General features: G+C 48.1%; 1 protein-coding gene across 1 annotated transcript in view; it reads right to left on the bottom strand.

The window, feature by feature from the left end:
- The window catches only part of RBM20 (RNA binding motif protein 20), a 180,722-nt gene that overhangs the window by 21,106 nt on the left and 138,703 nt on the right, over window positions 1–20,913 (bottom strand). The window contains exons 6-9 of the mRNA XM_046027448.1: window positions 12,260–12,403; window positions 9,154–9,285; window positions 2,723–2,802; window positions 296–965 (exon numbers count right to left, since the gene is read on the bottom strand). Coding sequence (XP_045883404.1) covers window positions 296–965; window positions 2,723–2,802; window positions 9,154–9,285; window positions 12,260–12,403 — 1,026 coding nt within the window. The remainder of the gene's footprint in view (window positions 1–295; window positions 966–2,722; window positions 2,803–9,153; window positions 9,286–12,259; window positions 12,404–20,913) is intronic.

Here is a 20,913-nt window from a genome sequence, read left to right as displayed (position 1 = left end):
GAGCCCCAGCGCTCTGCTGTTTGCAGACGGTGCAAACAGCCAACTAACTTAGGCTCTCTGTGCCTCAGTTCCCTCATCTATAGCCATAATCGTATTATTACCCATATTACCTCACCACAGTTGCTGTGAAGATTAAATACCTTGATTGAGATAAGGTGCTTGGTTCAGTGCCTGGCACAGAGTCAACCTTCAGTAAGTGCCTCATTCATTCCACGAAAGGGAACCATCATTATGTTAACACTGCCCTGCTCGGGAACCTGCCTCTCCTTACCTGGGGGAGAGAGTGCATCATTACCTCATTCCCCGCCATCCTGCTTTCTCTTCTATCACCAGCTCCTTCTGGGTCTCTGTCGGGTCTCTTGGTTCTGTTCTTCTCACTTGGCTTCCACCTGGTGCTCTCAGGGGCGCCAGCGACCTTCGGCTCCGGCCCGTCTTCCTTGCCTGAGTCCTCAGGGTGGGGGTGTCTGCTGTCCCGCAGTCTGGCCTCCTCCCTCCTCCTGGACCTCCCGGGAGCATTCTGCTGCTGCTTTACGTACTTGTCTGACTTTCCCTTGGGCTCCTTCCGGTAGTAGCCCTCTTCTCGGCTTTTGTAGCCCGAGGCAGAGTGCAGCAGGCTGGGGGACCCCGGCCTCAGGTGCTTCTCTCGGTGGCCCCTCCCTCCTTCGAGCCGCTCCTCTAACTCGGCTTTGTCCAGTTGCCAGGGGTAGTGTTTGCGATCGTGCGACCACATGTCTACCCTGTCCCTCTTGTCCTCCCCGTTCTCCCTCCAGGGGCCCGGGTCTCGCTCTTCCTCCCTCCTGGCATAGGGCGAGTGCTCCCACGAGTCCCGGCTGCTGCCCCAGTCGGCTCGGGTGGGGCCCAGAGGGCTGTGGGAAGAGCTGCAGGAGGTGAAGCTCGGGGTGTGGGACCTCGGGGACAGTGACCGGCTCACGGGACTGCGAGACCGTGGCCTTTCTGGGCCATATCTGTTAGGGAGCAAAGGAGTGGGTTTTAGAATCTGCACATCCCCAGCCCCCATACACAGACACGCCCAGCTCCTCGCACGGACACGCCACACACATAACCCCATAACACATGTGGCCATATGCTCTTCACCACAGCTGTACAGAAGACACAGAGTGCTACAGGAGAAAGCTCTTCCTCCTCTGGGCTTCTAGGAGGACAATTTTCCCTAAGGACAGTCCTGGCCATCTCTGTCCCTCTACTCATTCTGCTCCTGGGAACTGGCACAAATAATTGGACTAGTTTGTCTCCACCCCATCTTTGTTCCTCCTGGAACAAAGGAGGCTCAGGGGGTGGTCATCGCTCCTCCTGGGGTGTGGGGAGGTCGCCCCGGTCCAGCCTGGTGGGCAAGGCTGCCTGACCCTGGGGTTCAATGGTCCAGCCTCTTGACTACAAGACCAAAGCCACAACCCACCTGGTCTCTACTGTAATGGCAGCCTCTTGGCCGCCATTTGTCTTGTTTACTTCTCATTTCAGTTTGTTCAGATCCTAGGCATGGTAGAAGGATGCTAATTACTGGGGGGACGAGAGTGAGGAGGCCAGGCTCAGAGATCCTAAACCAAAGAACGAGGAAGGCATGTTAGGGTTGGAGGCTCGGAACCTTAGAGCTCCGACTTGCTCGTGTTTCAGATGAAGAAACTGAATCCCAGAAAAGGACCTCAATCTGCCTAAGATTCAGAGCAAGACCTCCTAGTTCCTCCCAACAGAGAGGCAAGCCGCAGCGTATGGCTTTATATGTATCTTTTTAAAAAACTCAAACAACCATTGAAAAAAAAAATCCCAAATAAATGGAAATCCCAAATCCTAGCAGCTACATAGAAAGATACACAAACATATGAACACACACACACTCTCTTTCCTTCTCTCTCTTTCTGAAGGTTGTTTGGTTATGAAGCAGATCTACTTAATTGTATATATACCCTTTACTCTAAAAGAACAGGCGATTTTCATTTGGTTCCCAAATACAGGAAACCCATGCAGCCCTGACTGAACAGGGTGGCTCACTGGGACCAGGCTGCCTGGACCACCAGCGGGGAATCAGCCTGGACTCTGCCCTGGGCAGTGACGTTAGAGCGCCACCTGTGGCAGCAGTGGGTAAGAACCACAGATTGTGCTCTACTCCACTCTCCATAGGGACGGGATCTTTGTGGGGCAGCAACACTGGGAAACTTGTAGCCTCCTCCTGGTATGGTCACAATTTCAGTCGGAAGAAATAAGTTTGAAAACTGAATGCATTCCATGTTCAGAGGACATGACTGTTCAAGTCCCTACTTTTTGGGGGGCGGGGGAGGGGGTGGTTCCCCTATGTTCCTCTTCCTACATCTACCTTCACCCCATGAAAAATCAACAGGTGGCTATAAAAGGAACACACACACACACACACACACACACACATCCCTACTTCCAGGCTGTTTCAGCAGGAGTGTACAGTTGCCCCAAAGGGCCAAATATCAACAGAACGCCTCCTCTATATATTCCTCCCCAACAAAGGACGAGCTGATGAGAGGAAGCCTACCATTCTGCATTTTCCTGAGGCTTACCCTGAGCAGCACTGATGCGTTCCATCAGGCATGTGGAAAAGTAGGGCCCAAAAAGGGCTGATGGACAGAGCAGGGGCAAAGGCAGGACACAGTGTGACTGAATAACCCCTACAAATAAGAGACGGGAGAGCATCCCAGCTGCCCAGAATCCGCCCTGATGCCCAGGGCTGAGGCCTCACCTGTCCGCTTCCCGGAACATGTCCCTCTCCCTCTGGGAGTGCATGTCCTGGATGATGGCAGCCACAGTTTTCCCAGGTTTCTAGGCAAAGTCAGAGAGGTCATCGTCAGACCAGAGATGGCCATGCAGACGCCAAAGAGAAGCAACGAGGACTCGGGTGCACGGCCCGGTCCACCCAAGGGGAACAAAGTACCTTCTCAGAGGAAGAAAAAGTTTAATCCAGGGCGTGAGGAGTGTGAGCATGACGCTGAATGGAGCGGCCCTGACATTTTGGGTACCTCTTTATCACAGAACACTGCGAACATACACAAAAGCACAGAGAATGGCATTTTGAACCGCCATGCTCTGCCTCCATTGTCAACAATTCTGACCACCCTAGTTTATCTGTAACCCCACCCATTTCCCACCCCACAGAACACTCTGAAGCAAATCCCAGCCGTAGATCTTTTCACCCATCCTAGGAAGACACTGACGTGCCTCAATAACCCTACGGGGGACCATCCATGGTGCTCATGGTCAACGCATCTTGCTGCTTTCAGACAAGGGTGAGAGTCCAAGCCCCAGATTGCCCAAGGGAAGCGCTATCATCCTGGAGCGATGCCCCTGGACTTGAGGATCTCAACCTAGGAAGAACAGCTTAGCTCCGCCTCCAGCTGGCTGGGTGATCTGGGGTCAAGGCTTGCTCGCTGTCTGTGGGAGACTCCCTCTCTCCACCTATAAAGATGAGATAATGAGGCCCATCTGGCATCCACCAGCAGCCTCGAGGCATGGCAGCATGGCAGGCTATGCTGATAAAAGTCACGGGTGCTTGGCCTACATAAAAGGAGCTGCGGGAAGGTTTCCTCTGACCCTTCTGTGGCTGTTTTCCATGTCTCAAAAGTTCCGGGAAGATGCTGAAACCTTCCTTATGAACCCTGAACCTGTCACAGCCAGCCCCTGTCACAGCAGCCCTGACCCTTCTCGACATTACTGTGCTTCCCGGGGTCTTGGTCCCTTCTCAGCTGACTCCTTCCTCCTGGACACCCTCTCTGTTGAGCTGATTCACCACAGCCTTCAAGGCTACTCGGCAATCGTTCCCTCCTTTACGCAAGCCAGTCACACTGCCTTTTGCCACTGAACTTCGAGGAGCTCCATACTGATGCTTTCATGTTTAAGTCTTGTATAATTTCCAGAGGAATAGCTTGTCTCTTCAGTTACACAGCAAATTCACCAGCCCTCAGTACCATGTCTTACCTGGAGAAAACCCTCAGTCCCCATTTGCTGACTGAACCTTCCTGAGGGCACCATGGAACGTACCCAAGAATGCTTCTCAGGGCCAGAGACACTCTCTGTGGCTGAGAGGCTGACAAGACCAGTGGCTCTGAAACCAGGCCCTCTGGCCCCAAACCGCCTGGGACCCTCAACCCCACCCCAAATCTCTCAGGGAAATCTCTGGTCAAGGGAACCTAAAAACTCCCCTGAGGCTTCTCCGATGCAGTAACTGGGAGACACTGGTTTAAACTAGTCCAAGTTCCCTTCTGCATGTAAGACACCATGGTTTTGGAGAAGTCTCTCTAGAACAGCCCAGAACAGAGCTCATTCTTCTCGTCCAGGTCTGCAGGAAGAAAAAACTCACTTCTTATTGATCCTTCTGATTTGGTCTTTCTCATTCTGTGAAAGATTCTGCCCCAAGTGCCCTGAGGAATAGAGCCTCTACCACAAAGAGGGTATGGGGAGACCTGATGGCCAGCACGAGGAAATACTCAGGGGAGGCAATGAGAGATACCTTATATCTTTCCTTTTTCTCCCTCCACTTTGCCTGGTGTGCCAAAGGTAAAGGGAGAGGAAAAACACCAATCAAAATATCCCCCACCTCTGCAAGCTCTGATGGGACCCCAAGTGCCCCCCCCCCATGGCCCAGAGACGCGCACAGAGACGGTATTTTGATGTCTACCTCCCCAGTAGTCACTCCCCCTCCTCCACCCTGCCCTGAGGTGATCCAGGCCTGGCCAGCCACAGCATGGCCTTCCCTGGCCACAAGATTGGCTCAGGGAAGGACATGTGTCCCGAACGAGCCCGATCACAGTGGCTCTCCGGACATCTGAGGAAGCTACTCCAAAAAACCCAGGCTCTCTTGTCGAAGGAACAGAACGGAGAGGAAGAGATGCCAGACGGCTGCAGTCGATGAAGCCATCACGCCACCTAGAGGAGGGAGGCTGGGGCTGCCCAGGGCCATCCAGGGAGACCCCCCAAAACAAAGCCAAGGGAACAGAATGAGGCAGAGCGGAGAAGAGCCAAGTCCTAATGATATCATTGAGGTCCAGAAGCCAGCTGCACCCGCAGCCCTGGCCATTCCTGGCCTTTTCATTTACACGAGCCAATAAATACCCCCCTTTAAAAAAAAACCAAAACACTTTAGTCCATAAGCTTAAAGGAGATCATTTTCTGTCACTTGCAGAGAAAGTCCTAGCTGATTCACACCAACATAGGGACCACAATGCATGCATTCCTCTGTGGCTGCAGTGGGGTTTGAGATCTTTCTTATGGAGGCATCGGGACAGCTTGGGAGCAGAAAATCCTTCATAAAGGGCAGAAAACAACGTGTTCTAGTCCGTTGTTGCTCAAAGTGTGCTGTGAGAACCGGCAACACCTCCCGGGGGCATGATGGAAAGGCAGAATCACAGCCCTGCCCTACTTCTACTGAACCAGAAATTTTAACAGGACCTGCAATGATTTGTTCGTACATAAAGTTCGAGAAACCCTAGTAGAATACTGTCTGCTGCTTCGGGGCTGGGGGACTAATGGCAGATTTCCCGACTTCCCCCACGGACAGTGGAGATCCTACTAACACAACACAGAGGCACAGACATACACAAAGTCAAAACAGTCCCAGGTTTTGATCAGGGCTCTTCCAGGCCCTATGATCTTGTGCAAGTCACTGAACTTCCTTGAGCGTCCGTTTCTTTATGGGTTAAACTGAGATCACGAACACCTGTCTGACGGGACTGATGTCAGGATTAGAGTAGATGATATATGTGAAGGGTCTGGCCCATGACCTGACCCAGAGTACCAAGACTCAATTAAAAGTACCTATTCTTGGTATTATTGTTGTACTGTTATAATTACTGTCATTATCCACCCTACACACCTCCCAGGGGAAGGTGAACGCAAGACTCAAAGAGATAATACACGGGGGCGGGTGGAGGGGGAAAGTGCTTAAAACCAACGAACTCAGGGCGCCTGGGTGGCTCAGTGGGTTAAAGCCTCTGCCTTCGGCTCAGGTCATGATCTCAGGGTCCTGGGATCGAGCCCCGCATCGGGATCTCTGCTCCGCAGGGACCCTGCTTCCTCCTCTCTCTCTGCCTTGCCTCTCCACCTAGTTGTGATTTCTCTCTGTCAAATAAATAAAATATTAAAAAACAAACAAACAAAAAACCCACGAACTCAACGTAGAGTCCTTTCCTGATCTGGTAAACTAGGTTCATGCGTTTAAACACCTTGTCCGAGCTCATCTAAGCAGGACTAGGTAAAACCCAGGTAGCACCAGCACCCTCCAATGCGGAATAGGCCACGTGGTTGTCGATGGTTCTGTTTTCCCGTCCTTCCTCACACCAGACTGTGAGCTCGTCTGCCAGCTTGCTGCGTCTATAACCATGGCACCTGGCCCAGCTCCCGCCCACAGTGGGCACCGAGTGAACATTTGCTGAGTGCAGACCTTGCCCATCCGACCTCTTTAACCCATGGTGTTTGCACCACCCCAAACCATCTCCCGCAGGAGGGTACTATGGTGCCTTAGTCCCTTCATTTAAAAAGCTGAGCACTCCTGCTAATCCTAATCAGAATCTTACAACGTTTCATTTAGAGACCGAAGATCCACTGGGAATTTAGTGCAGAAATTCAATTCTAGCCTCCAGGGGACAATCCAGGAGAACAGAAACTTTGGCTGAGTCCACAGTGGGATGGGATCTTTCATTTGCCTGAGCAAAGCAACATGCTTTCATTCCCCAGGGGAGAAAATGCCAGGTTCTGCTAGAATTGTTGGCAAAGGAACTTCAGAAGCAATAATACAAGCAAAGTAGAATCAAGGCTTTGGCGACATTACCATCTCCACATGCAGACTTGTCAGAATGCTACCCTTAGCTAGCAAAAACCACTGAGCCTTTGTCTCCGGTCTTCAAGCTTGAAGGCAGACTAAAGGCTGTGGATCTTGAACAAAATGGGCCCTCAGTAAATGTGGAATAATCTGAAGTGAACTGGAAGGGCGCTATTAAAATGGGACAGTAGAAAGCACAAAATAAGAAGTAGATTTAAATAAAAATAGAGCAATTTAATTACAATAAATCCAAATGGACTAAGTGCCCCAGTTAAGTGAGCTCCTTCCCGCAAACCACGAAGAAGACACAGTCTAAAGAAAAGCATGGGCAAACGACCCGAAAAGAAACTTTCCACCACAGAAGAGCCAAACAGAATGGCCAATGAACACAGGAAAAAGGGCTCGCCTCAATTACTAATCAGGAAAATAAAAATATAAACCATGATGGGCTGCCTGGGTATCTCCGTCAGTTAAGTGTCCGACTCTTGGTTTCTGTTCAGGTCATGATCTCAGGGTTCTGAGATGGAGCCCCGTGTCAGGCTCCCTGCTCAGTGAGGAGTCTGCTTCTCTCCTCCTCCCTCTGTCCCCCGCCCCCCCAGTCACATGTGTGCTCACTCTGTAAAACAAATAAATAAATCTTTTAGAAAAAGTAAAAAATAAAACCTTAATAAACCAATATACATTTCCAGATAGGCAAAAATCAAAAAGTCATCTAACAAAACGTTAGTAAGAATGCATACCACTGAAAACTCCTACTCTAGCAGGAACGTAAATCTGGGACAACTGATTTCTTTTTTTTAAAGATTTTATTTATTCATTTGACAGACAGAGATCACAGTAGGTGGGGGGGGCGGGGGGAGGGAAGCAGGCTCCTTGCTGAGCAGAGATCTTGATGTGGGGCTCGATCCCAAGACCCTGGGATCATGACCTGAGCTGAAGGCAGAGGCTTTAACCCACTGAGCCACCCAGGCGCCCCTGGGACAACTGATTTTGAAAAGGGCTTGCTGGTAAAGTTCAGGGTAAGCATACCTTGAGATGCAGTAATTCTACTCCTAATTACCTGTGTGCCCCTCGTTGCACCTCGTGTACGGATGTACCAGGATACCATGTTCAAGAATGTTTATAGTAACTTGTCCCTAATACCCTAAAACTGGAAACAGCCCAAATGTCCATCAACAGTGGAACGTATAAATACATAGTCATACAATGGAAATTTATGTAACAGTGAGAATAAGCAGAGACACCCAGCATGGATGGCAGAAGTTTAATGAAAGCACACAAAGAACGCGACTCCATTCATGTAAAGTCAAAATTAGGCAAAACTAAATGCTAATGTTAAGGGGGGGCAGAAATGGGTTGTAGAACTCTAAGGAAAAGCAAAGAAATGATCATTCTCAGTCAGGAGAGTGGAGAGGGAGGGGTGGAGCTTGTGGAGGGATTCAGAGGGGCTTCTGGGAGCCGCTGGTGTTGTATTTCTTGACTTTGGTGGTGGTTTTATGGGATTTATGAGATTTCAACCATTACTACTTATTTTTATTTATTTATTTATTTGAGGTGCGGGGGAAGCAGAGAGGGAGGGACAAGCGGACTCTGCACTAAGCGCAGAGCCCAACAAGGGGCTTGAGATCGTGACCTGAGCCGAAGTCAGGAGTCAGAGACTTAACTGACTGAGCCACCCAGGTGCCCCCATTACTACTTTTTGAACTGCACAATATATAATTAGTCATTTTTCTGAATGTATGTTATACCTCACAATAAAATAAGGAAAAAGAAAAGAAAAAAGAAGAGACAAACGTAGAACAAGCTAAAACAGAAACAAAAGCCGTTTGGAATTATCTGAATTCATCCCTGACTGTGGCCAATATAGTCATGCGCTGCTTAGAAGGATTTCTATGGGGCTGAAGACATAATTATAGAGGACAGAGAAGAGAAGAAGAGATCAGGGCGGGGCGGCGGTGAGAGAGGAAGAGAAAGTTACTGGAGCTCTGGATGGGCAGAGAAGGAGGTTATATTCAGAGGTTTATGCTTGGAGCTCCCACCTCTGAAATGCAAACACCTTTCCCTTCTTCCTTCATCCTTCAAAAGACTTCCCGTGTAAGTCTTCCCTCGAGACCCCTCCTCGAGTAGCATGTAGTTAGTCATGCTGTCTCCAGCATCCCTTTGCATTTTGTACTTATCTCAATAAGCATTTTTCTTGCCATGTTATAAAGGCTGGCCTTCCCAAGTGATATTCCCAAAGGCAGTAGGTAATCTCTGGATGTTTTCCTGTCCCCTCTCTCCCGCCAGCACTTAGGCCAGTGCCCCACAAGGGACACACAGCTGATGCTGCCGAGTGGCTAAACAACGGGAGAATGCTTTACCTTCAGCTGTAATTCCTTATATCTCTTGGACATCCGGATGAGCAACTTCTCCCCGTTGATCACAGCAGGTTTTTCTTGGTAATACTGGACCATGGCTTGGGCAGCTTCTGTGTAAGCCATCTCTAAAAAGGCCTAGGAAAAAAAATGGAAGGACATAAGCTGAAGCTGACGTGAATGGTCTTTTGTTGTTGTTGGGGCGGTGGGGGACGCAGAGGGAGAGGGAAGAGAGAGAATCTTGAACAGGCTCCACACCCAGCACAGAGCCTGACACGGGGGTGTGGATCATGACCTGAGCCAAAATCAAGAGTCAGATGCTTAACCAGCTGAGCCCCCCAGGCACCCCTGATGTGAATGGTCTTAAACAAAAGTCAGTACTAGACATAATTCCATGTCTATGGAGTTCAAGAATAGGCAAAATGAATCAATGCTGATAGATGCTAGAGCTGAGCTTCCCTCTGGGGCAGGGGTGGGGTTCTGACTGGGTGGAGTATGAGGAAACCTTCTGAGGTTCTCTGGAAATGTCCCTTCTCCTGACCTGTGTGGTAATTACATGGGTGTACACATGTAGAAAATTAATGGAGTTGTACACTTAAGACTAGTACACTTTAGAGTATGTATTTTATACCTCAATAAAAAGAAAAAAGATCAGGGCAAGAAGCTGTCTTTGATCCCATCTGTTCAAAGAGACCTATTTATTAACTTTATCCAAAGAGCTCATTATAAGATGGCCCCTCTCCTAATCCCCCCGGTTACCAATAATTCTTAAATTCTCACTATCCATCCTGGGCCACATCATGCCACAGGGGCCCCCTTGGGATGGGAGGATCCATTAACCCACAGTTCTCTGAGGGGATGTAGTGGGGAGGGAGAGTGAGTCTTATACAAGTGACCTTGGGCTGATAGCTGCAAAATTTGCTATTTTGTCGCAATGAGGATAGGAGACAGAGACACAGCCATGAGTCTCTGAGTTCTCACTTTCTCTGCAGGGAAAGAAAAACACCAAACCACTCAGGGGCTCCCAAGGCTTGAAAGAAGGCCACGGCTTTCTGAGTTACAGAGAGGAGAAAACCCTCAGTTACAGCTCTACAGCGCATTCCCTCTTTACTTAACTGCTCTGATAAAACACACAAAAAAATGGGCTTTTGCATTCAGTCAGTGTCTCCAGAGAGTTTCTAAATAGACTGTATTGACTGACCCACTAGTTCACCCCAACAGCAGCTGTGGTGCGTTCATCCTGTTACCATTTCTTAGATTGCTTTGGTTTGTACTATACAGACGGCACACGGTCCCTTGATGTTGGAAAGGGAAAGTGGTCTGTGACCAGGGAGCCCTCACTGTGGGTCCCTACACAAACAGTTCCTTTGAACCGAGTGGGCTCACCAAGCTCGTCTTCCCTCCTTCCCTCGCATCTGTTTCTGAATTTCAGAGATGCTTTTCCCTACTGTCACAGTCTATGGCAGATGTGTGGGAGATGAAGAAGTCAGCATTCTTTAGGGTTTTATTTCGGATCCTGTCACCCAGCTTTCTAAGCGCCTCTTTCTTGATGCAAACATTTTAGCACGTCCAGTTCTCCACTGTCAGGTGGGAATAATACTAATTCAGGGAATCTTACTGCGTTAACGTTGCAGGCTGAATTCTGTACATTTATCCAAAATAGAATTCTGAGCAGTCAGAGCAAAGGGACTAAGTGAGTAGTCCAAGCCCACGTTGACAGAAGAAGACCACCAGTGATCTGACCTGGCTCAGAGTCTCTAAAGTTCATGTGTTAATTAAGAAAAGAACTTCCTGGGGCCCCTGGATGGCTCAGCCACTTGAGTGCCCTACTCTCAGTTTTGGCTCAGGTCATGATCTCCAGGTGGTGGGATTGAGCCCCGCATCAGGCTCTGTGCTCAGTGTGGAGTCCGCTCAAGATTCTTTCCCTCTCCCTGTGCCCCTCCCCTTACTCACACTCTTTCTCTCTCTCTCTAAATAAATGAATAAATAAATAAAATCTTAAAAAAGAAAAGAATGTCTATGTCTGCCCCTTTGGTTCATAAAGTAAAAATATTTATTAACATTAAAGATAAAATATTCTTATTCCTGACTATTTCTCTGCATAAACTCATCCTTTCACTCTATAAGCAAAGACAGCCATATTAACCGTCAAGTTCTCACTCAACCCCCACGGGTTAAGGGTTCTTTGTTCTTTAGACTTACCAGGCACCAATCAATTCCCACCCATTCTCCTGCTACAAGGCCCAAGGACTTCAGATGCTAACACCAAAGATCTCTGAAGACATCTGTTCAGAGAGAGTTGTTGGCTAGCTCCAAACCCAGGCTTTCAGATACAAGAAGCTTAGACGGTTAAGACTGTAGCATTAACTCAGGGGGGTTGTAATATAGCGAAAAGATTCGAGTTTACGGGTTTCTATTTTGGGGGGTCAGTTAGCTCTTCCATGTTAATGAGTCCCTCATTCCAAAGTACCTCCTTACCTCCAGGCTACTCAAAGAGGCCAGTTCCCATCACAAGGAGGATAAGGCGAGACCAGGGTAAGCAAAACACCACCACCAAACAGAACCTCTGTGCTATACCAACAAGAGGCCAACTGTGTATTACCTCTTTATTCTCAGAATAGCTTTTTTTAAAAAAGATTTTATTTACTTATTTGAGAGAAAGAGAGAGAGAGCAGAGCAGGGGGGAGGGGCAGAGAGAAGAGCAGGCTCCCCACTGAGCAGGGAGCCCAGTATGGGGCTTGGTCCTGGGAGGCTGGGATCATGACCTGAGCTGAAGACATCCGCTTAACTGACCTAGCCACCCAGGGGCCCAAAGAATACCTTCTTAAAAAAAAAAAAAATAGAAAAGATATTATTTGTTTGTCAGAGGGACAGAGAGCACAAGCAGGGGGAGTGACAGGTAGAGGGAGAAGCAGGCTCCCCGCTGAGCAAGGAGCCCAATGTGGGACTCAATCCCAGGACCCTGGGATCATGATCTGAGTGGAAGGCAGATACTTTGATTGTGCCACCCAGGTATCCCCCACAAATAGCTCCTTTAAAAAAAAATTATATAGTTCCCTCCACCAATATGTGGTCTATCTGGTACGTTCCAGTGTGAAAGTGCCCAACCTACCTGATTAGTGGACTTCATGAGGATGTAGTTAGTGACCTTCCCAAAGGGCAGCCCCAGGTTAATGACGTCATTCTCCGTGCAGCTTCCTTCCGGGAGGTTGCAGATGTGTACCACGCGGCCGGCACCCGTTTTCCGCTGTGCAAACTGATGGGAACAGAGAGCTGTGCCTAGTCTTCCAAATACGTTTCCCTCTGGCCCTCTGTTCCAGATGTCCCTCACGACCATCTTCCCCCCAATAATGATTGCAAAAGGATAATATGAAATGAATGCAGAAAAAGAATCCATTCCCAGATACGTATAAAATATCAATTTTATGCCACCCCGTTACAGGAAAGATTTCCAGCATTTTAATGAGCAATCACATCCAGAACTGCCAGAGTTGTGAACACATGGGTTTATCCCTGGGTCACTGGGGGCAGGCTATACGCTATGACCGCCTGAGAATACACTTGAGCAATATTTAATAAAACTTGAAGTACAGATAGCCCAGGATCTTGCCATCCCACTTTTGGCAATCTCTCCTACAGAAATAAATGCACCAATATATAAACACCTATGTTCAAGGACACTGCAGTTATTTATAAGGTAGGGTAAAATTCTGGAAACAGCCTGGATGCCTGAGAGTAGGGGAATGTTTGAGTAAATGATGGTCCAAGCAGATAATGGAAGATGACAGAGCCGTTAAAAGGCAGAGGTAAGTGAGCTGATAAGGAATAATTTTAAAGACAGTTCAGCAACAAAATAAGGTGCCAGACAGCACATGCCTTTTTTGTTAAACAAAACAAAAGGAGGGTAGTCGAACTGGCATTCAAGCCAATGCCTTTTTTGTTAAAAAAAAAAAAAACAGACAAAAAATCTCTATGTGAGAAAGAGACACATCAAACAAGTGTTGTAAAGTTTTGATCACCCTTGGAACTTGGGGTTCATTTTATACTAGTCTGGCCTGTTCTGCGCATTTGAAATTTTTCATAATGAAAAATTTTTAAAGGCTATCAGCACAGACAGAGAAAGGCAGGCAGGGGAGGGTACCTAGCAACTTGTCAACACTAGTTATCGTCAAAGAGCTGAACTGGAAAGGAGTAGGAGGAGAGAGGTTTTTTAACATTTTTCTTATATACCTCGTATTGTGTGACCACAGAAAAAAGAGCACAGCAAGGATTTGTGGGAACCTTAAATATAGATATCTGTGACAACAACGCGTGGTTTAGGGCGGTGGCTTTCACAACCGTGTTAGCCTTGAATCCTTTCCGCAAATACAGGTTTGCTCAGCAGCCCAGTATGCTCCACAAATAAGAGGAGCTGGGCTAGGCAAACCCGGGGGCCCGGCCCCCTGCTACCGCCACCAGCCAGCAGCCCCAAGGGACCTCTGAGGAACACGGTTTGGAAGCCAAGAATGGGGCATAATCAAAGCTTCGGGAGGGAGGAAGTGCGTGTTTGGTCTGTGCAAACCTTAATCAGCCCAGAATCTCTGGGAGGTTCAAGAATGAGTAACCAGAAGCCAATCCAGTGTGGAAGAGAAGGATGCAGTTTTCCAGACCTGGAACATGGTCTAATAGCATAGCCCACATTTGCATAATCACCATATTCTATGATAAAGTGAACTTCAACATCTAATTACATTTGATGTGGGTCTCATCCCTCGCGAGGGCTAATATTTGGGTAATTCCATCACAAAGAGCCCTCATTTGTCTCATCTGGGCTGAGGACAATTAGAGTCAGTAAGAATTTCCTTTTATGGCTCAGCTCTGATTTGGAGAAACCCAAGTGCCCCTTGCAGACCTCCCCCTCCACCATGTCCAGAGGTCAAACACTTTAGCAAAAAGGAATGGGATTGAGCATCTGACCCAGGCAGCTCCCAGAACATCCCTGCGACTCCATGGAGTGCAAACTGAGTTCTTCGTAAGCGATGAGACTTGAGTCTGAGCCTGGCTACCAAGAGCTGAGCTCTTCTCCAGAATGACCACAAAGATGCGGGACCTTTGCTTCTCCCTTAGGGTGAGTGGTCCGCATAAAGACCACAGACCCAGCTGAGTTCCGATGCAGGGTAATGTGGCTGGTCCTCAGAGTTTATCACCAGGCAGGCTGTGTTGGGTGCTCTGCCCGCCCCCCTCCAAACAAGCACGTTTCTGCCCCTTGTGCCTCTGCTGTGGTCGGCCTGGGCTAACTCGTGCTTGGACGACAGGGCAGACACACAGAACCACAGGGTCGTTCTGGGCCACTCCTGCTCCTTGCCTGTCCGGTTGCCTAGTGACCAGCATGAAGGCCGGCCCCTCTGTCACTGTCTCCTCCAGGCAGGAAGAGCAGCTCACAAGGCTTGTACCCGAGCTGCTGCATAGTGGACCAGGCCTCCTAGAGCAAGCACTCCCTCGGTGGCCAGTCACCACAGTGCAAGAGGAATTCATGCTGTGGACATTGTTAGGTCCTAAAATGACTGGGTCTCAGTTATGGTTTACACTCAAGTTTTAAAAATACACTTCATGAATACTTTCTTCTCCCAAGAAGGCAGGTCTACAATGGACTGACTCCGGGCGGAGTCCACGTCCCTCCAGTGACCACTAGCAGCATCCTTACTCCGACCAGTTTACTTCCATTTCTCATTTTCCAAAGTGACCCACGAAATGAACATCTCGAGGCCTGAAAAATCTTGCAAATCGCTGTGTTAATGGTTTGTTTGTGTCTGGTTTCAGGGCCAAGTGAGAAACCCTATCTGGTTAGGGGAAAGAAGAAAAAAAAAACCTTTTTATGTGTTATATTCTTTTGCAAATATTTGATTTAGAATAGGCTGGTCTATGTTCTTTTCTGCCATTGATCTAAAACACCTTTTCATTAAACTCAATTAGATTCAAAATCATATTTGACTCATAACAGGTGTCCAGTTACAGGCATAATCGTTCTAATCTATTCTCGAGACTGTCTATATAAACGTTGCTATTATTTGCTTTATGCCCCAAGGCAGATCTGAACAATGAGTTAGGAAAGGAGGGAGGGAGGGGAGTGGGAAGGGAAGAGGAAGGGAGAATGAGGTCTTCAGGTGAACAGCTAGAGTAAAATTTGTCCACTGAGGACACAGACGACCCTGAGTCCCTTTGAGCACACACCAGGATGTTGTACGCTAATTCCCAACCTGGGTTCTCTAATGTGTCCTTAAGGGTCTTTGAAGGTAATAGTATTTCAAGGGAGAGTCATGATTTTTGGCATTTATTTACTTAAAAAATTTTTTTTAAAGATTTCATTTATTTATTTGAAAGAGAGAGACACAGCGAGAGAGGGAACACAAGCAGGGGGAATGGGAGAGGGAGAAGCAGGCTTCCCGCTGAGCGGGTAGCACGATGTGGGGCTCGATCCCAGGACCCTAGAATCATGACCTGAGCAGAATGCAGACGCCTAACGACTGAGCCACCCAGGCACCCCAATTTTTGACACTTAAAAAACCTGAGTTGAGTCTCTTTACTCTATCAATATGGTAACCCTGTTAGATGATGAGAAAGTCTGATTCATATGTCTGTGTTTTTGATTAATAAAAATGGGTAATAGTTAATTACTCACTAATATAAGTACTTTCTTTAGCAGATACAGTACTTTTCTAAACATGGAACGCAGGGCTGTGGCTGCGTGAGGCAGGTAGGAGTCGATGATGAGGGGGTCGGGCTGTAAGAAGTTTGGGGCTTCCCGATGTAGCCAAAGACAGGGGGCGTGGATCCAAGTCCCAGCCTGGCCACTGGTTGGGTGCATGACGGAGAAAAACTCATTTTCCTCTCTGAGCCTCCATTTCCCAATGTCTGGAACGAGGGAGGCAGTCTATACGTCCAGAGTCTTTCCAGATGTGAAGTATCTGTGGCTGTACGGCTCTAAGTTCTACAATTCCACTCCTCCCGGACGACTGGCCCAGCTAAACCTGAGGATCTAGGACAGTGATAACCTTCCCCAAGGGTGCTGGGCTAAACAGGAAACCTGTGTCTTTCCCACTCCCTATCCCAGGGAATGTCGTGTTTTTGCCCCCTGCCCCATGCAATCAGCTGGTTTCAGCAAGCACACGTTCACAGACGCATTCATCTTGCAGACGCGCCTGCGTTCCGGGCGGTCTCGTCTTCACAGCGCGGAAGACAAGCTCCAAGCAGTGAGCGCCTTGCTGAAGCGCCCGGCCACTCCCTGAGTGACTGTGTCTGCAGCGCCTTGCAGAGTTGAGACGATCCAATGAGAGAACAAAAGAGGCAGGCCTGGCGCCTTTCTGAGGACAGACACACACCACTTCTGGGCCTTAAGGTCTCCAGGGACCAGTGCCAGGGAGATGAGAGCATCAGACACACAGGGATCTGCATCTACTCCCCAGTGACTAACCCCAGGGAAGTTTCTGAATTTCTCCAGGCCGGTGTTTGCTTATCTATAAAACAGGGAAAATGAAAACTGATTCCCGGGCCGGTTAGAAGACAAAACTGCTACAAAGTATGTAAACTGCCTTGGTGCAATGCCTAGCATCCAGCAGGGTCCTTAAAGCATGTGTGTCTCTTTCCTTCCCCCGACAGTTGAAGGATATGCTGTGATGGTCCCGACTGAGAAGACAATGCAACCGCACTATGATTATGTAAGAGAAAAACCCGTGTTCTTAAGAAATCCATGCTGATGTAGTTAGGGGTGAAGAGGTACAATGTCTCCAGTGGTTCAAGAAAACACGCATAAATGATAAGACAGACGGATGGATGGATAGACAGACAGATTAAGACAGATGAACAGAAGGAAGAGATTGAGAGTGAGAATGATAAACAGGTCAAAATGTAAGGGAGTAGTGAGTCTGGGCAAAGTACATACCTTATGGCAACTTTTCTGTCATTTGAGTCATATTAAAAGTTACAAAAACTACACTTTAAAAGACGTGTATTAGGTATATATGCGCTCTGGGGCACAGGAGTAGATGGGTTTAGAGAGAGTTGCTTAAGACTCTGCCAACTTGGATTTTTGATGTGAGGTGTTGATGGGTTGTGTTGACGTCCCGCCCGCGGCTCTGCCTGGAAGGCACACGTGTGACAGGGGCATCTGTAGCTGTCAGCCCAAAGTCAAGTTTCCAAGAGAGCTAAGGTGTCACGGGTTGTAACCAAAGTCCTGACTACTAACCTAAAGAGACAGTCATCCTTTCCCAGTCTGGGGGACACTTCAATTGGCCTGCGAGCCAGCTGAGATGTGGAATGTCCCCATGCAATCAGGAGCCCGGGCTGGCTGTTTTCACATGCTGGAGTCACGTACTCAAAACCAGAGGCTGCTTCTAATTGTTCACGTGGCAGGGCCCCAGACCTCTGAACTCACTGCATCTTTTATAAGTGGATGGAAATGTGAAAGCAGCAAACAGATTGGGTAGGGACTTTCTGAGACCTTTCCATGCCCCTTGATGCAGACAGGAACAGGCTTCATAGATGAGTTCAAAGAAGAGACTCAGTTCAATAACTTCCAAGGTTGCAATAAAAATGTGGCGTAGAGCAACAGGCCTGCTGAGTGAGAATAGTGTCTCTAAGTCCTTCCTAGGGCGACCAAGTGTAGACTGAATCTTCGATAAACAATTTCTGTGTTCCAGCCTAATCTCCTTCAGGTGTGACCTAATTTCACGTGGCTCAGTCTCTGGTTTGGGGCTAAACACACCTGAGACCAGACACAAGGCAAATATTTATTCCTCATGGTGTGGACTTTGAACGCATTATGTAGATAGCAGATGGGCACGGGTTGCATAGCTAAGGATGTTGGCTTAACTTGGAGGGTGGACACAGATATCTTTATTGACACTTCCATATGTTTTATAAAGCATACTAGCTTTGACTTAAAGTACATTTACTTTAGAGGTCTTGCATGGTTCACCTGCCATTAACTTCAATATCCCTGTAAACTCTGAGGTCGCGGAATCTTACACTGTGGTGCGGCTAGCAGACACTAAGTGTGGGCAACTCAGCGGTGGTTGATCTGTGATCCCACCTCTGGTCTTGCTGAAAAATCGGTCATTTGCAGACTTCATAAATCAGGGTAAATGCATTCAGGAGATGGCATTCCAGCATAAGACAGGGTTTTACGTTTACAGCGTAAGATAGGTTTTACGTTTAGCTAGGGAATGATGTCTAGACACCATGTATTGAAAAAACCAAGATGCACAATATTCTATGGCATTTTCTGATGTTTGCAGAAATACATAATTTTTCTAATTAAACAGGCACATGTATACTAGCTAAACCGTCTAAGACATTTCCTGTCAGTTTTCCCTATAGAGCTGGACTTTCTCTATTTTATATTTCTGTTACTGTTCAGATTTTTTTATACCATGTTTGTACTACTTTTGCAACAAGAAAAAACACTTAAGATTTGTAAAAAGAAAAGGAAAAACACCCCAGAAAACAGAAGCCACTCAAGTATCCTGTCCCCCCCCCCCTTCTTTGCTTGCTTTGAAAATGCACAAGGTGGCCACCACCCAGGGCATAAGAGCAATGACAGAGCTGGGAGGGTGGGGGAGGGGCAGGTATCTTCTGCCTCGTCAGTTCCTGCTCTTCAAGCTCTCTGCAACTCAGGAGATCAGGGTGATCTGTGCCATGGACCAGGAAGGCCACAGCAGACAGCAGAAGTTCTGGAATTACCAGCCATCCAAGGAGCAACTTAAACACAATATATATATTTCTCACAAATATGTATATTTCTCGGTGCCTCTGTTTCCTTCCTTATACAAGTTTTCTGGTGGGCAGGGTAGCGGGGAGAAAGAAAGCCTGAGAAAGATGTCTGGCCTCCCAGGCCAGGCCAGCCCATGGGCAGCACCGGCACCGCATTAAACTCCAAGGAGTCTGGGAAGATGGCAATACCATTTTATGGGGACAGTCAGCAAGCTGAGTGCATCTTGGGCAAGCACAAGGAAACTATTTACAGCCTGAGAAGGCCCCAATGGCCCCTTCCAGAAACCTGATTACTCTGTTTATGACGACTCAGGCAGCCAAGGATAAAGTGCCTCTCCTCTGTCAAATGGCAAAAGCTTAAGTGAAAGTGAATATCCCTCTCCTGGGACCCCGGGTGGGAGGGACAGGCACACATCACCACCACCCCCGCCCAACACCAGCAAACCCAGCACACCCTCAGTTCGGTGTCCCGTCGCTGTCAACCATAAATGTGGAAATGAAAGGCTCCCACTCCCACAGAGCTGACCGAAGCGTCCATTCAGCCCAGCCTGGGCTTGGTGCAAGTGGTAAATGGGTTGTTCGGCCCTTTTAGATTTTGTAGTGGTGCAGAGACCTCCTGAAAGCCCATTCCCAGAGCCTGAGTTGCTTCGCTTTCCTGCTTAAAGGCAGGGAGCTTTAGAGACAGCAATGGCTCTCTGCTCCTTGAATAACAGCAATATTACAATGGTGGGGTTCTGGCTGCTTCTGGTTTTACTCGACCAAATGTGCTTCTGAAAAGCTGTATGTAAGTGGAATGGACCTGAAAAAGCCCTGGCACAGGACCAGAAAACATTTGTGGAGGAAAAATGCATCAAGGCTTTTATGGGTTCTCTGTGAGGGCTTGGGGGGGCGGGGGGGTGGATAATGGAGGAATATCCCTGTCCTCATGAAATAGTTCTTTTCTGTTTGAGTTTTCCCTAAGTATAAATTATGTAAGCAGAAAAAAATAAGAGAAATGTATATATAAAAGGAGCCCACTGGGCATTCCTTAAGCCTCACCAAGTGTCTTTTGGTAACAGAGTAATCGCCCCTTGATGTATCTGCTTATCTTTGGAGGTCAGTGTTTGTAAGCAGAATTAACAATCAATCATTTCTCCGAGGGATACCCCTGCTGCTTAAAGGAGTCTTGCAAAGTCTCTTTCCGTAGTGGATGAATCAGCTCTTCCTTTCTCGGCTTCTCTTCAAATGTCAGTATTTGTGTATTTCCAGTTTTCCCAAAGACAGACTCACTTGCATTTGACGGACCACAATCTGACAGAAGAATGTGACCGTCCAGGCACTGATGATACAGAGACCGGTTGGGGCAGGCTTTGTCCTTGTCCCCCAGATGTCCTTGGGAAGGCTCATGTGACCAATGAGACCTCACCCAACTCACAACAATAAGACCAGTCTAGTGGTGCCCCTCCCCATCCACTGGATCTGTAGGAAACGCCTCCAAACATCTCAGCTCACCTTGGGGGACACTGTCACAGCGTGAAAGAATTCAGGTACCAAGTCTCACTGGCCTCCTCACCTTGCTCCATGGCGGATGGCTAGCTGAGGCCCAAGAAGTCATTACCATCCCCAAGGCAGCTTCAGATCCCCCTAAGCAGCATGTGGTGTGTAAATGGGGAGGGGGTGGAGAGGGTGAGAGGAGAGGGGAAGAAAGGGCTCAGTAAAGAGAGAAGTATAACAAGGCAGAGAACTCAGAGACCCTCAAAGACCGGCAGCAGGGCTCAGTGACCACAAGAGAGTTTTCTAGAGCCAGGCCAAATCCCAACACTTCCACTTATCAGCTGTGTGACTTTCTGCAAAGCACTTAGTCCCTCCATGACTCAGTTTCCTCACCTCACAGGGTTGTCTGGAGGATTAAATAAGCGAATACATATGAAAATGCTAAGAACCTAATAAGCACTATACGAATGTTAGCTACAGTCAGCATCGTGAGCCTGCAAATCAATGTCTAGGGTCCTCATCTTCTGCGGGGTGCCAGTGCAGAAA

Source organism: Meles meles, chromosome 13, assembly GCF_922984935.1.
Source record: "Meles meles chromosome 13, mMelMel3.1 paternal haplotype, whole genome shotgun sequence".
NCBI lineage: Eukaryota > Metazoa > Chordata > Mammalia > Carnivora > Mustelidae > Meles > Meles meles.
The sequence above is the reverse complement of the archived record's forward strand: the minus strand, read 5'-3'. Positions and strand labels throughout refer to the sequence as shown.